Consider the following 14,310-nt stretch of genomic DNA (forward strand, 5'->3'; position numbering starts at 1 on the left):
GTGGCTGATTTTCCTGAACACATTAGCTGTTCTTTGGGTTTCAGTGTTGCTTTTCTTTCCAACTGTCATAAATGTGAAAATGGCTCAGGTGGTGCAAATGGTTGCAGGTTCTGTTTCCCACTTGCTGGATCGAGGTACGAATCTGTCGTCTGCTTTGACATGGTGAGATCTTTCACTTGAGAAACAAAGTGCAATTTCTAAACCCAAAAGTTCTGAGCTAACCAGCAACAGAAGTGAGAGGAAACTTGGAGTTGTTTTCCAAGTGTGGAAAATCACATTTAGCTGTGCCAGCAAAGACCTGTGTGTAAGTGCTGTTCAAGCTTCCTAATTCATCTGAGTGCACGGTTTTGAAGTGCAGCTCAGCTGTCAGAGGGAATGACAAGCCACTGGCAGTGGTCATCTTTCCAGCTGGCATGGTGCTCCCAGAACAGCCTATGCATCTGTCCTTGAGAGACAGACTCAAAAAATGCTTGAAGCTTTGACAAACTCAAATGCAAAGAGCGCTGCCTTAAACAGAGTTTAAAATTATTCATCTGAATAAATAACTGGAAAAGTGGTTCTACATGTACTGCTCTGAGTGGATTTTTAGTAATGGGTCCGATAGGATCAATTGGAGATGATGCACCCTAATAAGTAAGGAAGAGTGAATAGGATTTCACTCTGCAGGTGGGATCCAGAATTGAAAAGAGAGCATGACAGGGCATGTATTTGCTACTTGTTTCAGTAGCAATAGAAATATTAATAATGCATTCACCTTACATAAAACATAGAACTTAAATTTCCTTCTTTTGTGTGTGTTTGAAGGTATTCAGGCATCAGCCTCTTGGCTGTTATTTTGCAAAAAGCAGAGATCTCTCAGGGACAGGAATGGTGTGCGTTTCTCTTGGAGGCTGTATTAACTTGCCAGAGCTAAAAGCTCAACTGTTATTTTGCATACAGATTTCTATAGAGTGCAAGGACTTTGATCTTGACAAAACACTTATTTTGCAGAACAATATTATCTTGAGAGTGATTAAAACTTGCATAAACGAAGGTGGTGTTTGTACTGGCAAACTTGTCTTGCTGCTTCTGCCTCTCTCGCCACCCCTGCTTCCCCCTCACCCATCCACTGCTGATGTCATTGCTGCAGCTCCACAGATCCCGGCTGCTTTCAGATGCTGTCACCTGCATAACAAAGCAGCCATGGAGCTCTATCATTTCTGAGCCTTCAGAAGTGTTAACAGATGTTCTTGAAAGCCAAAGAAGGTGCAGCATGAGAGCTGCAGAAGCTAAGAGAGACTAAATGTAGATGGTAGGATAAAAGCCTGAATTTCTTTTTATCTCAAAGCTTCATAAAATTGAAAACTGGTTTTTTTTTATGTTCCAAAGCTATTTGAACTATGTATGGGTGGATTTGGAAGGAAGCTTGGTCTGCATGGTGTGAGCTGATAGAGCTGTAGATGTGTCACACTGCTGTGCAACTTCCACTGATGGATTCTTGCTTAGCACTTGCTCAAGGGCAGAGTTGTGCTGAAAATCTCAACTAGGCAAGGTGTGATTTCAGAAGTCACTTCAAATTATATGGAGATACTGGTGAGCTTTAGGTTGCACATTCAGAAAACCTCTTCCCCCGTGGATGCTGGAGCAGGTTAGCAGAGAGATGTGCCATCTTTGCCTCAGGAGGTTTCCAGGTCAGCCCCAAAGTAGCCCAGAATTCCAAATCGCTCCTCTTGGATGGGAAGGCTGGACTGGATGATCTTCAGAGAGAGATCCCTTCCAACTGCCTTTAAAATGAGTCTGTAAAACAGCACTTTTCAGGAGAATCTTGTGAGAACAAGCTTGCCTCACAGTGTGTTTTGTTGGGACACTTTAATAGTTAATATGTGAATTCAGTCACCTATCAAATAATGGGTCAAGGCTGTTTTCACTCTGTCATGATGAAAGATCAGATATTTTTTCATTAGGACTGGCTGTACTGTAATGCTCAAATGAATAACCTTCAGGAGCCCTGAAATTCCCTGGATTTCTGACAGGGGTTGGCAGAGTTTAGGGTAGTTATGGAGGTCCCTTACAGCCAGAAGAATAGCAAAGCAGCACAGATAACATGAAACATTTTGCAGGTAGGACTGACACACAGGTCATATGTTCAACAGTACGTATTTCCCCAAGTGATTTACCAATTAACAATAGTGGAAAGAAAAATTGGTCATACTGCACCATAAAACATGGGGTGGGTTTGATGTAATGCTGCTTTTTCTTTTCATTAGTCATTGTTTTAAAGTATTTGGAAAATACTGTTGGTTGTTAGGAGTGGGCTGAAAAGCTTTCTGTTGGCTTTCCAGAGTATCACAATGTTAATTAAGCTTGAGAATTTTGTGTCTCTCCCCCTTTTAAAGTATACCACAACAGAAATGTTACATTAAATGTTGCAGCTCTGCCTGCAAATAAATAGAGTCTGTCAATCAGAGCTGCCCAAGGTTGGAGTCAAAACGTCTGGCCTGCTCTTCTGCATGGAAAAAGAAATCCCAGCAGGAGATTGAAGAATGGAAGTATAATGGGAAGGCATTCTATGTGACAGCATGGGAAGAAGTGGTATTTTGCCATGTTCTGATTGTATTTCTGTGGTGCCCATTCATGGGCATTACAGAAGAGATTTCCATATGTAAGGGAAGGGCACTAAGTCCTAGTCTGTGTCCTTGGGGGGCTTTGGGACCTGTTTTCACCCTTAATGGGTAAGATGAAATAGGGGAAACCTACCTTTACAAACCATAACCAAACCCATTTCATACTGAAATTACAGATGACTGTGTTGCTTTGATGTGTGTTTTGAGATAAGGTTTTGCTCTGATGCTCTAGTTTTAGCTGTGGCAATAAAACTTGTTTTCCCAAGGAAATCTTAAAGAAAATTTCCTGAATTTTCTGAAGCATTCTTAGAAATAGCTTCCCTGCAGCTGAGGTAGGAACAAAATCAAATTTGCAGCTTAATATTAAAGTTTGAATGATAGAATGGTCTAGTTGTACAGTGATCTCTGAATTCATAGAGAATTGGACTCCAGTTTGGAGTTCTGTGATTCACTGGTTGTAAAAAATGAAGAGTTAATTATCTTCAGTTTCACCATACTGTTGAAACCACGGAGCCTTTCTTCTTAGTAACTGTTCCTTATTTGAAAATCCTAAGCTTTCACAATAGACTTTGATCTTTACTGTAAAATGGAAGGAGGAGGAAGCTTTCACACCAAAATGCTAATAATGTTCTCTTTGTTAGTGCCTTTGTATTGCATATTAAGTGGATCAGCCTATCAGTCCAAGTTCTGCAGCTTTGTGGGCATCCACCTTCCTATAAACCAGCCATCCTTGGACTCTGGCATGGACTGTACTTCTTTTTCAGCTGGGGAAGAATTCTGTTTATCCTTTGTCAAGTGTCTGCCCTAAGTGTGGGTGGCTCTGTTAAGCTAAAAGCATGTGTGTGGTAGGTGCACTGTCAATAAACTGTTTCTGTATTGTTAAATGGATTTATTGTATGAGCAATACTTACTCCCTAAATGCCTGATGATTATATGATTACATTTTTACTTTGTGGTTTGGGAAGTGGAATGCTTGTTGTTGTATTTGAGTCTCCTTGTTCTCTCCAGGAAAAAAATGAATTAAAATCCAATTTCCTAGGAAAGACTTGTATCTTTTAGGGAGAAAAAATACTAAATAAAAAAAATCAAGACACGCAAAACCAAACAAATCTTTCCTAGTAAATTGTGCTAGAGTTTTGCATTTTTATTGTCCTACTGAGTGCACAATGACAGGGTCAATAGATGTGTGCATTTTCAAATTATTTACAAGTTGCTGAATTCTAGACATTCTGGATTTTTATTTATACTTTCTCACTCCATTCAGCAGTTAGATGTCATTGCAGTGAGCTTCTGGGCATTCTGCCAAGTCTTCACTATTGTCAGGATGCTGGATAAAGTACAAAGGAAAATGCTTGTCTATGTTTCCTTGTAAAATTTTATAAGTAATGTATAACCTCAGAAGTGAGACCACCCTTATGAAGGTAAGGGCACAGCTAGATGAAAACAGGGCTGTCAGTACAGGTGGTTACAATGTACAGATCCCTTCCACATGCAAGAACTGTAAACATCCATGAATTCATAAGAAAATCTGAGCTAGAACTGTGAGCTTTTGGTGGCCAAAGTGTCTGTGTTTAGTGTTGTAAGACTGTGTGTAAATGCTGAGATAACTGTAGATAAGCCTTTTCTGAAGAATTAAAACTGAACAAAAAGGGTTTGAAATTTCAGCAGCTCTGCATTATTGCCTCTCTTTCAGTTGATCCTGTAGGGATAATGACATGTTTGGCAGAGCCTTGTCCTGGTGCTCTGTAGTGTGCACTTTTCCACAACTGTTCTCATCCTTAAAAAAAAAAAAAAACCACTGTAAATTTTAGAGTTGTTTTTGTATCATCAGTTGACATTAATTTGGTTAAAATGTAGTAAGATAGAGAAACGTGTGGGGGATGGGACTAAATGCTATTTTTCCCTAGACTGTACTATGGTGAAGCTGATGGTTAATTTCTCAGATTAATTTCTGTGAAAACATGATTTCTCTGTATCAAAAAACCTCCCAAAATATAGATACTCACTTGCAAATCAGAGTTGAGGTGGAGTGAGTGCCTCATCCTTCCCTGTGCTCCTTTCTCAGTGTTTTGCTCTGTACATGGCACTGCAAAGAACAAAGCAGTGGAGCAGCAGTATTTTTCTCCTGCATTTTAGAGAAGATGCTTGTAAATGAATCTGAATGGAGGTTGTTAAGCTTTGATACCAGTTGAAAGGAAATCTGTGTCCATGCTTGAGTACTTGCTCGGCAAGATTATTTAGTAAGTCACAGAATTTTTACATGAGAGTCTGAGCACAGCCATGCTGTGCCTGCTCAGAGAGCAGACAGGGTTTGAGCCTCTGACATTATAATGACAAAATGAAAAGTGATTTTGTTTTTCCTGTAGGAAAATAGAAGAAACGTACTTAAACTGATTTGTTTGCTGTTCTCATGTAATTACTTCTTTTTACTTATCTCCTCGCTCTTTTTCTTCCAAGTTTGTGCTGAAGCTTTCAATCCAGATGAAGAGGAGGAAGACACAGAACAAAGGGTAAGAGTGAGGGAATCACTGCATGCATGGGTCTCTCTGCAGACTCACAGGCAGATGTGCATTGCCTTTTCTTACCACTTGTGCTTTTCCTGCTGAGCGTGGTGTGGTGACACTGGCAAAGTGACATTGCTTTGAAATTCAGAGCCACTTTGTCTCATGGACTTTTTTAGTCACCTACAGCTTTAGTACAATTTTACTTCAAAGGATTTGAGAGCTGCGCTTAACTCTACCATCTTTAAAATTTTTGCTATTTTCCTTTCTTAATTCTCTTAAAGGCTTGTTGAGGCAATTCCTAGATCATCAATGCTGTTAAGAAGAATTAGTTAAGCTTTACCACAGCTGTTTCTTCATGGGTGCTTAAAATTCCTCACATGCTTTTTACTGTCTTTCTTGTCAGAGCAGTTCTGCCTGGGTAGGAGAAATGCTTGGTTGAAATATTTTAAGTCTGTGGACACCTGTTTTTTCTCTTGTTCTTGAAAGTTGGGAATTTCTAGGAATTGCAAATCCAGATACTGTAATGGTATTTCTTCAGAGGTGGGTTTGTGTGAGCAAATCTTGTAGCCTGGTTGGTGGGAATCAGTGTTTTCTCCCTGGACTTCTGGTGTTCCTTTCCAGATTCCATTGCAAAGGATGCTTACACTTCTGCAATGAATATTTAAGTCTAATATAATTTCTCTTAAAAAAGAAGAGATACTTAATAAATATACTTTGTAAATAATTTTTATGTGCTATAAAAAGAAAAAAAAAACCTACTGCGAGTGTGTCGGATTATTCAAATATTTGTAAACTTGGACACATTTGTTCCATCAAAGGTCTTAGTTTTCTTGGCTGATGATTCAATATTCTGTTTTCTTTTAAAACAAGGATCTCTGACCTTTTTAACTATGGAAAGAACTTTTTAGAAATGCCTACTGATATAACTGGTTTTTGGAATCCTTGTTATTCCAGAAATAAGAAATGTTAATGTGGTGCATGTCAGGTAATTAATTTTTTAATAAATTTTCATTATTAGCCCCTAACAAGCACATATATAAACATTTTTGTGATACAGTGAGTATTGATTCCTTTAACCTGATGCTTATAAATAGAAGGAAGTAACAAAATATCTCAAACAACAAAGCTTTTATTTCAGTAATTTTGTTAGGAAAAAGCCATGCTTATTCAATAACTTCCTATTGGATGGATGTTTCATATAGGATATAAACTGCCTGTGTGCCAACCGTAGTTAGACTGGGACTAATATAGCCAGAGTTCAGGAAGAAAACTGTTCACTTCTTCCCCTGTTTGATATGTTCAACCTTTGACTGTGGCTGTGTTAGAAGGAAAGGGAATGGAATGGAAAAAGGCATCCTCTTCTTTCTTGTCTTTTTCGCTGTTATTTTTCATATGTTAATTGTCAACATAGTATTTTTCTTACATGTCTTTCATTCTGTCTTGCATTGTATGTTTATATATAAATACTGTTTATGCAAACAAAAAGGACTGTATACTTTTGACACTTAAATTGTGCTCTGCTTTTTCATGCTGAAGGTTTAGTCTGTAATCATATTTCTTTGTTGTCATGACTGTTCTGTTCTACTTTGTTTTAAAGGTAGTTCATCCAAAAACTGATGAACAGCGATGCAGACTGCAGGAAGCATGTAAAGATATCCTGCTCTTCAAAAACCTAGATCAGGTAATAGCATTTTAAGGAAATCTTAAATGGAGTTTATTTTTTGTTATGTACAGTTAATATGATCTAAAAGTCCAGACACAGTTTTTAAAGACAAGAAAACAGAATTCTGTTTAAAAGATAAGGAATATTTTCAGTGTAGTGGTGCCAAGAGATGCTGCAGTGATAATTCCCAACTTCAGGAGTGCAGTAAATATTTCAAGTGTATCAGCAGCATGAATATTGGCTTGTGTGTTGATGAAGAGTATTTTTAGAAACTCAGCTGTGATCTACATCTTCAACTTTGAACATCTGGTCATTGAAAATGCAGTGAAAGTATATTGTTATGGGCTTGGGAATAGCAAAGATGGTAAAGCAGGTCAGCATCAAGGCAAGGCATTTATATGGTGTCATCTTTCTTGGCTTTCACAGTTTCCCTGGCTGTGCTGCTTGCAAAAAAAGGAAGTTTAGTCATGGTTCAACAGGGAAACCCAGCTGGAGCCTGCTGTGCAGATCAGCTTTATCCCATTTTCTGTCTGGGCTCCACTTCTGTACCTGTCCTGTCTCATCTGGGGCTAGAATTGCAGCTGCTGTCAGAGAACAGGCTATCCAGGAAAATAAGTCTGTGGAGAGTCTTGTTCAGTACAGCCCTGAGCATGAGTGGGGCTCTTTGATGATGATAGTACAGATTAATTAATAGATATAGGTGAATAGAATAGATCATGGTGCCATTTCTATGAAATGAATGAAATAAATGTACTGTTGATATGAATTGATGTGTGTCCATTGCAGTGAAGCTGTGTCAGATTATACCAAAGGTAGGTGTGTGCTTTGGCAGTGAAATGTGAAAATTGAGACATTTGGACATATATTTGAGATAATGGCTCTTCTATGTCTGTGTCTGGTTGTCTGCATTACTGAACTTATATTAATAAGCTGGAAAGGAGTGAACTGCTAGTGGAAATCAACTTGTAATATGAGTGTTGCTTGTATTTTTGTACAGTAAAGTGTACAAAAGTTCCAGTTCACTATCCAGACCAAATGAAATGAGCTCACCCTTGTCCAGCAGTGTCAGACTTTAAGTTGACCTTCTGTCCAACTTTAAGGATTTTCTATAAATCCATTTCCCACAGAGCAGTAACACTAAGGTGTGTTTTCTGATAGTTGATTTTTTTCCCCCCACTCCTGCTTGTTTTTTAGGAGCAGCTGTCTCAGGTCCTTGATGCCATGTTTGAGAGGAAGGTGAAACCTCAGGAACATGTGATTGACCAAGGGGATGATGGAGATAACTTCTATGTTGTTGAGCGGTAAGCAGCTGTGCCTGTGAAATGTAGAGGATGGGGTTTTTTTCAGTTTCTTAGAAATGGCAAGGAATGTTTACTACAGGACAGTTTATGAAGGAAAATTATTTGTTCAGTTTAGGTTTTGTGCCTATCATCATAAGCACAGCTTAAAACCAGCCATATTACATGTTGTCTCTAGACCAGGTTAAATTTTTTTTTGAAGGAAGGAGGGGGAAAAGCAGCAAAGTAGCTCTGTGGTAAGGGGTAGGGGTAGGACATTATTTTTAGGAAGGAGAATATAGGAAATAAAAATCCATGGTAGTGGCCACCATGGAAAAACCTGGACTTTATTCAGTTAGTTTTGATGACTGACTTCAGAGAGAGTTGGGGGTGTTCTGCCTCTGTTGGTTGTGATTTGTATTTGCAGAGTTTAAGGTGCCATTTTGGAATTTCTTCCATCAAGCAAATTCACATCATAATTTTGGGGATCACATATATGTGTAACAGGCATATAATACATACCTGTGTGTATGGACATTTTGAGTATCTTTTACCCTTTTGGAAAATAATCTGGCTGATATTACTTTGAATAACCATATCCAAAGAGTAATTAAGAACATGGATTTATTTCCTTCTGCAAAACTGTAATGTTAAGCAGAATATTACGGAGTGATTTATAAATGTCTGTTAGAACATGATCTTAGCAAACTGCTTTTTTGGTGCACTGTTATCTTTTTATCACTGAAATAATGGCACCATTAATATTGTATGAAATGCTTTCAGAGCAGTTCTTCGAGACAGGTTGTTGCCTTTTGAATTGCAAAAGAATTTCTAGGTTAGAAATTGTTTGTTTGAAATGCTTTTTGTTCATTTTAAGGACATTCCCTTTCTGGTTAGTGACATTACAGAACATAGGGCTGCATCAAACGTATTCCAGACATTCCCTGTCCTTTGCTATCCCACCCCAGTAGCTAAACCAGTGCCCCATTTCTGCACTCTGTTGTCTTCCTCAACTGCTCTCCCTCCGTCCAGTCCCATGTCTTTGGCTCGGCAGGCTGAGTTCCTTCTCTTGCCACATTCAGCAGAGAGATGAGGCTGTTACAGATAAGAGCAAGGTCCTGCAGATCAGAGCTTGTGGGAGCAGAGCCACCAGCCCTGCAGAGATGAGATCTGTGCACAGCAGTGGTTCCTGATTTTGAGGAACCTTAAACTCGGTTTGGGAGCCTCTCAGAAATGTTAGATACCATCAGCCTATCTTGATTTGTTTCTGTGCAAGGCTCTTACCCTGTTGGTTATTAAAAGCTTTCTGCTATGAGTTTTAACCTAAAATGAAGAAGGCATTTTAACTTAGGCACTCAGGTAAATGCTTTTATGGTCTCTGTTCTACTGATGCAGTGATACTCCACAACAGGTTTTTTCTGTCCATAGATAATTGTATTGGAAGTTTTCAGGCTTTTAGGTTTTTGTTCTGTTTTGTTCCCAAGTTAAGAGTATGTGACAGAAAGGTTGTACAGTGAAGGAGAATAAATTGGTGTTGTCCAGTGACACCATGGCAGCCTTTGCTGTGAGCAGTAACTCACAGCAACTCTTTTGCTGGCTTTTGGTCATTAGGAATAACTGCTGCAGGAAGGATTTTTTAGTCCTTTCTCCCTTTCCAGTCTTCCTACATCTCCCCCATGCTTAATTTTTCATGCAAAAGAATAGCAGAGTCCTGGTCCTTATGGAAAACCCCGATGTTTCCACTGTGTGCAAGTGCAAGTTTGGAGGACTCCGGCTCTTCCATGATTAGGCATGTCTTGTTACTCCCAAGTAATTAATGCCTGAATATTCCTGAGAATTAGTTTCTTTCTGTCTAAATGAGCAGTGACTTTGTGTTCTGACACAGGCCTTTATTTCCTAAATCCTTCTGCTTGCAGTGCTTCCTCACCAGGTGTCTGAGTGTCTTTCACCGTGCACGGAGGGGCAGCAGGCAGGGGAGGCACAGCCTGAGGGTGCAGCAGGAGTTCAGTGCCCTGTGCAAGGAGGGGGGAGCTCAGAGGGATTTATTTATTGCATGGCTGAACATGGGACACTCCTTGCTGCTGAGGAGGCACCTGCAGGGCAGGGTCTGTGCTGATTGAGCACTCATTGCTCAGGAGGGGCAGCCTCTGCTGCCTCGTGGCACACACTGATCCACAATCTTGCTGAGCTGCCCTCTTCCTCTTTTTCTGTCTGAGGGTTTTATATTTTTTCATGTCAGTACTTTTCACTTGAGTCCTTGGGCTCCTAACGATTACCTTCTCAACAATTACACTTGGGCCTGTTTTTATTCTTCTTATCTTGCAGGGCTTTAGTTCATGGACACTCTCACAGCTCAGCAACAGTTTTCTCAGTAAAGCTGAGCCAAGGTCACCCAGTGTTGCATCACCAGATTAGTCCTTGGGCCAAAGACAGCTGAATGCTTGACTGAAGGTTGTTACATTGCTACAGTTATTTGGAAATAAATGGCACTAGTAAGTTACTTTCAGGCTGAAGGATGGAAGTTGTTGCTGCTTTTGCTTAAGGTGTTCACATCTGGCTCTTCCAGATAAAAAAAAAAAAACAACTCTGAAGATTGTTGCCTCTGGTGCCTCTCAGAGTCATTAAATAGATATCAGACATTACAGGAATTAGTGACACTTTCCATCAATAGTAATCCTTTCCTGGTTTACTTTTAGTATGCTGCTGGTTTCTTACTCTCTTAGGTGTGAGTAAGCAGCAGAGTATAAGGTGTCTGGTAGGGTTGTTGTGCAGTCTTATGTGCCTTCCTTCCTCACCTAGTACCATTTCTGGTCATTCATTTTCTTTTTTACTTATGTGCCTAGTGATGTTATGGGATATATAATACCATTTTTGGTATTTTATAATACCAGTTACCATTTCCTGTTCAGAGATCTTACCTAGATATCAGTGGGTTTAGAGCATCTTGGGGTATGATATACCCTGAAGCTGGAGTTGAGGCAAACCCAGAGTAGCAGGTGAGCAGTTGGATTGAGTGTGTCCCAAAGGTCCTGCAGCAATGCTGGCACTGAGAAAATGGGTGGAGATGGATCTGAGTCTCTCTAGAGGCCTCACTGGGTAACACACGTGCTGTGAAATGTCACTGTTAAAGATGTTGAAAATGCTTCTCACCTTGGCCAGAACAGAAACGTCAAAATATTGTGCAGAGGAAACCAAGTAGATTCTGCCCATGTCTATCAGGAGTGAAATGCTTTAGCAAGAGACAGTTATTGTGAAAATAGTATAGATAGAAATGCTTTAGTAAGAGACAATTATTGTGAAAATAGTGTAGATAGAAGCAGCCAAGAATCAGGCAGTTGGAAAGCTCAAAAAGTTCCATCTCACACAGCAATAAAAAGACTATTTGTATAACAGCAAAAAGCTGTTCTCAAGGTTTGTACTGGGATGTTGTCTACTAAAAAGTGTTTGTTCTGTTGTTTTCCAGAGGGTTGTATGATATTGTTGTAGCAAAAGACAACCAGTCTCGCTGTGTGGGCCGCTACGATAACCACGGCAGTTTTGGGGAGCTGGCACTGATGTACAACACTCCCAGAGCTGCCACCATTGTTGCCACAACAGAAGGAGCCCTTTGGGGACTGGTAAGGAAATGAAGTTGCTCTCATATCATAATATTTTAAGCAGTACCTCAGCGTGTCCAGAGCTCCTCTTGATATGGCTCCTCTGCTCATAGGTATTTTATCAGGACCTGCTATCTCATCTCCTGGCTTGACAGGTCCATTGTGCAAATCTTTTTGGCTGACTTTCTGGAACAACTTGTCTATAAAAACTATATCACTAGTTCTATCTGTCCCTTTATAGTTTTGCTTTTACTGTAATTGGGGCTTTTGTTAGTGGGGAAGAAAAACCTCCTGGTTTTGTTTTCATCCTGCAGAGGACAGTGGAGCCATTAAAGCACCATATCTAAATTATGTTCCTTATTTTCAACTCACCTTCTTACCATTTTGTCTCTTAAGGGAATGGGAATATGTTAAATATCTTCTTGAGGATGTTTGTAATTTAAAGAGGCCAGAAAACTGCCCAAAGCTTTGTTTTCCTTCACAATAAACTCTGGTTCTGTTACCTTGGAAGAGGTTCTCAGGTCAGCATGACCTAGGAGATTCGAGCTAAATGATGGTGTTGCTTTGTCTCTAGCCCAGCAGTGCTGAATGTGAAGCTGCAGCCATTAGTTTCCTTTTTTAGTTCTTTTCTCTGCACTGTTTGGATGGGGTTATTTTCCCAGTGCTCTCTTACTCATCTCTGAGGGTTGGCATAATGAGTGGATTGTGCGATCAGCAGAGCTTTGAAGCCACAGGTGCTGTGAGCCCCGGGCTCCTCGCTGGGGGCTGGCTGCTGTTGTGACCCTAATTGTGGGGCTGATGAGCTGCTGCTGCCCGTGGCTGTTCCTGCCATCCTGGCCTTGCTGGGGGATCTGACTTCCTTTTCATTTGTAAAAGAAAAGAGTTTGGTAAATCAACCAGGGAGCAATGTCAGAATCTCATTTCTGAAGGAAGACAGAACAAAGCAGCTAGCTACAAACTGAACTCATTCATAAAAGGAAGAAAATGAGAAGATTATTCTTTGTTTCAGTTTGCCTTTGAAAAGAACTGCAGAAATTGGGTTAATTTTGGATTTAGTTTTTCTGTGATTATATTCAATTAATTAGCAAGGTGTAGATGAATAGGGACCTCTTGCTAATCATTTGTTCTGTAACATTTTATTAACTAAGGCTGCATTTTTATCTCAAACTTCAGTTATTTCTTCCAGTTACTCTGTTTGTTGCCATGTTTTATTGTACTGTTTCGTCCCTAATGTAATTTAAACATATTTTTATTAGTATGCAGAAGTCATTGTTTAAGCTCTTTGGTTATCTGCCTTTTGGGAAGTGTGGATTATTCCTGCTGCATTGCAGGCTTAGGCCAACAGAAACAGGGAAGGCTCAGGCACAAAGCAGTTACCACAGTGGGTCCCTTCTGGAGGAGGGAAACGTCCTCAGCCTTTGCTGCTGAATGTGTCTGGGGAAGCCTCTCGGTCACACTTGCTGCCTTCACTGCTGCCTTCACAGCTTGGCTTTTTCTTGCTCAAACACTGCTGCTTTTCCTCCCTCACTGATGCTCTCAAGCAGGTGAATTCTGATTTTTTATGCTTTTACAATCCCCCCCCCCGCCAGTTTCTGCATCTTTCTGCTTCTCCAAACACAAACGTTTGAAGACACTTTTACCACTGAAGAATTCCTTAAAACCAGAAAAATCCCTTATGCTTTATCATCTGTTTTTCTACTTTGGATAACAATAATACCATCCTGCTTTTCATCTTCCTCATCCTTCAACTTTAATGTTCCACTGATACCACCTCTATTAGTCCTCATTATACTTATAGTATATATAAGTACATAGTATATATAAGTATATAATTATATTATATACTTATAATATATAGTATATTTAAATCACCTCTATTAGTCCTTATTATTCAAATACCTAAATAATTATTTGCAGCCTGCATCCCTTAAAGATGTCCACTTAACTTGAAAATACCTCTTCACCTCAAAATGCTGCTGCTTAGGTACAAAACCAGCTGATGGTTTTGGGAACCGGAGGAATGGCTCTCAGGAGGTTTCTGGTGTTTTTTGGGGGGGATTTTTTTATTGTTTGTTTTTTGGGTTTTTTGTGGTGTTTTGTCTTTTGTTTGGGTTTTTTTTTTGTTTTCTTGGGGTTTTTTTTTTTTTTTTTTGTGGGTGTTGTTTTCGTTTGGTTTTTTGGCTTTTTTGGTACCATTTTCCTGACCAAATTTCTGCTCCTGTCCTCTGACTTTTTTTGTTTTTTTACACTTACGGTCCCAGCTGCGCACGGCGAACTGCAGCTGTGGCTCTGTTGGCGGATCCCGGTAGGGCAGATGCTGAGAGGAGCCCGGTGCCCTGCGGTGCCCGGTGTCCGTGCCCGGTGCCTGTGCCCTGCCGTGCCGGGTCCCGGTTCCCTGCGGTGCCCGGTGTCCGTGCCCGGAACCGGTTCCGTGCGGTGCCGGTGCCTTGCCGTGCCGGGTCCCGGTTCCCTGCGGTGCCCCGTGTCCGTGCCCGTGCCGGTTCCGTGCGGTGCCGGTGCCGCTCCCGCTCCGCTCGGTGCTGGCGGAGCCGCCGGCCCCGCAGCGCCGCCCTGTGGCCGCGGGGCGCAGCGCCGCCGGGGCCGGAGGGGTTTTGCCCCTTCGGCGTTTGATCCTCTGTTCCTGACCTGAGAGCAGTGTAAATCTTC

At 40.7% G+C, this 14,310-nt stretch overlaps 1 protein-coding gene across 1 annotated transcript in view; it reads left to right on the forward strand.

The window, feature by feature from the left end:
- The window catches only part of PRKAR2A (protein kinase cAMP-dependent type II regulatory subunit alpha), a 59,875-nt gene that overhangs the window by 35,174 nt on the left and 10,391 nt on the right, over positions 1-14,310 (forward strand). Inside the window, exons 3-6 of the mRNA XM_063164881.1 lie at positions 5,061-5,113; positions 6,705-6,788; positions 7,965-8,071; positions 11,511-11,664. Coding sequence (XP_063020951.1) covers positions 5,061-5,113; positions 6,705-6,788; positions 7,965-8,071; positions 11,511-11,664 — 398 coding nt within the window. The remainder of the gene's footprint in view (positions 1-5,060; positions 5,114-6,704; positions 6,789-7,964; positions 8,072-11,510; positions 11,665-14,310) is intronic.

This window comes from Melospiza melodia, chromosome 10, assembly GCF_035770615.1.
Source record: "Melospiza melodia melodia isolate bMelMel2 chromosome 10, bMelMel2.pri, whole genome shotgun sequence".
Lineage (NCBI taxonomy): Eukaryota > Metazoa > Chordata > Aves > Passeriformes > Passerellidae > Melospiza > Melospiza melodia.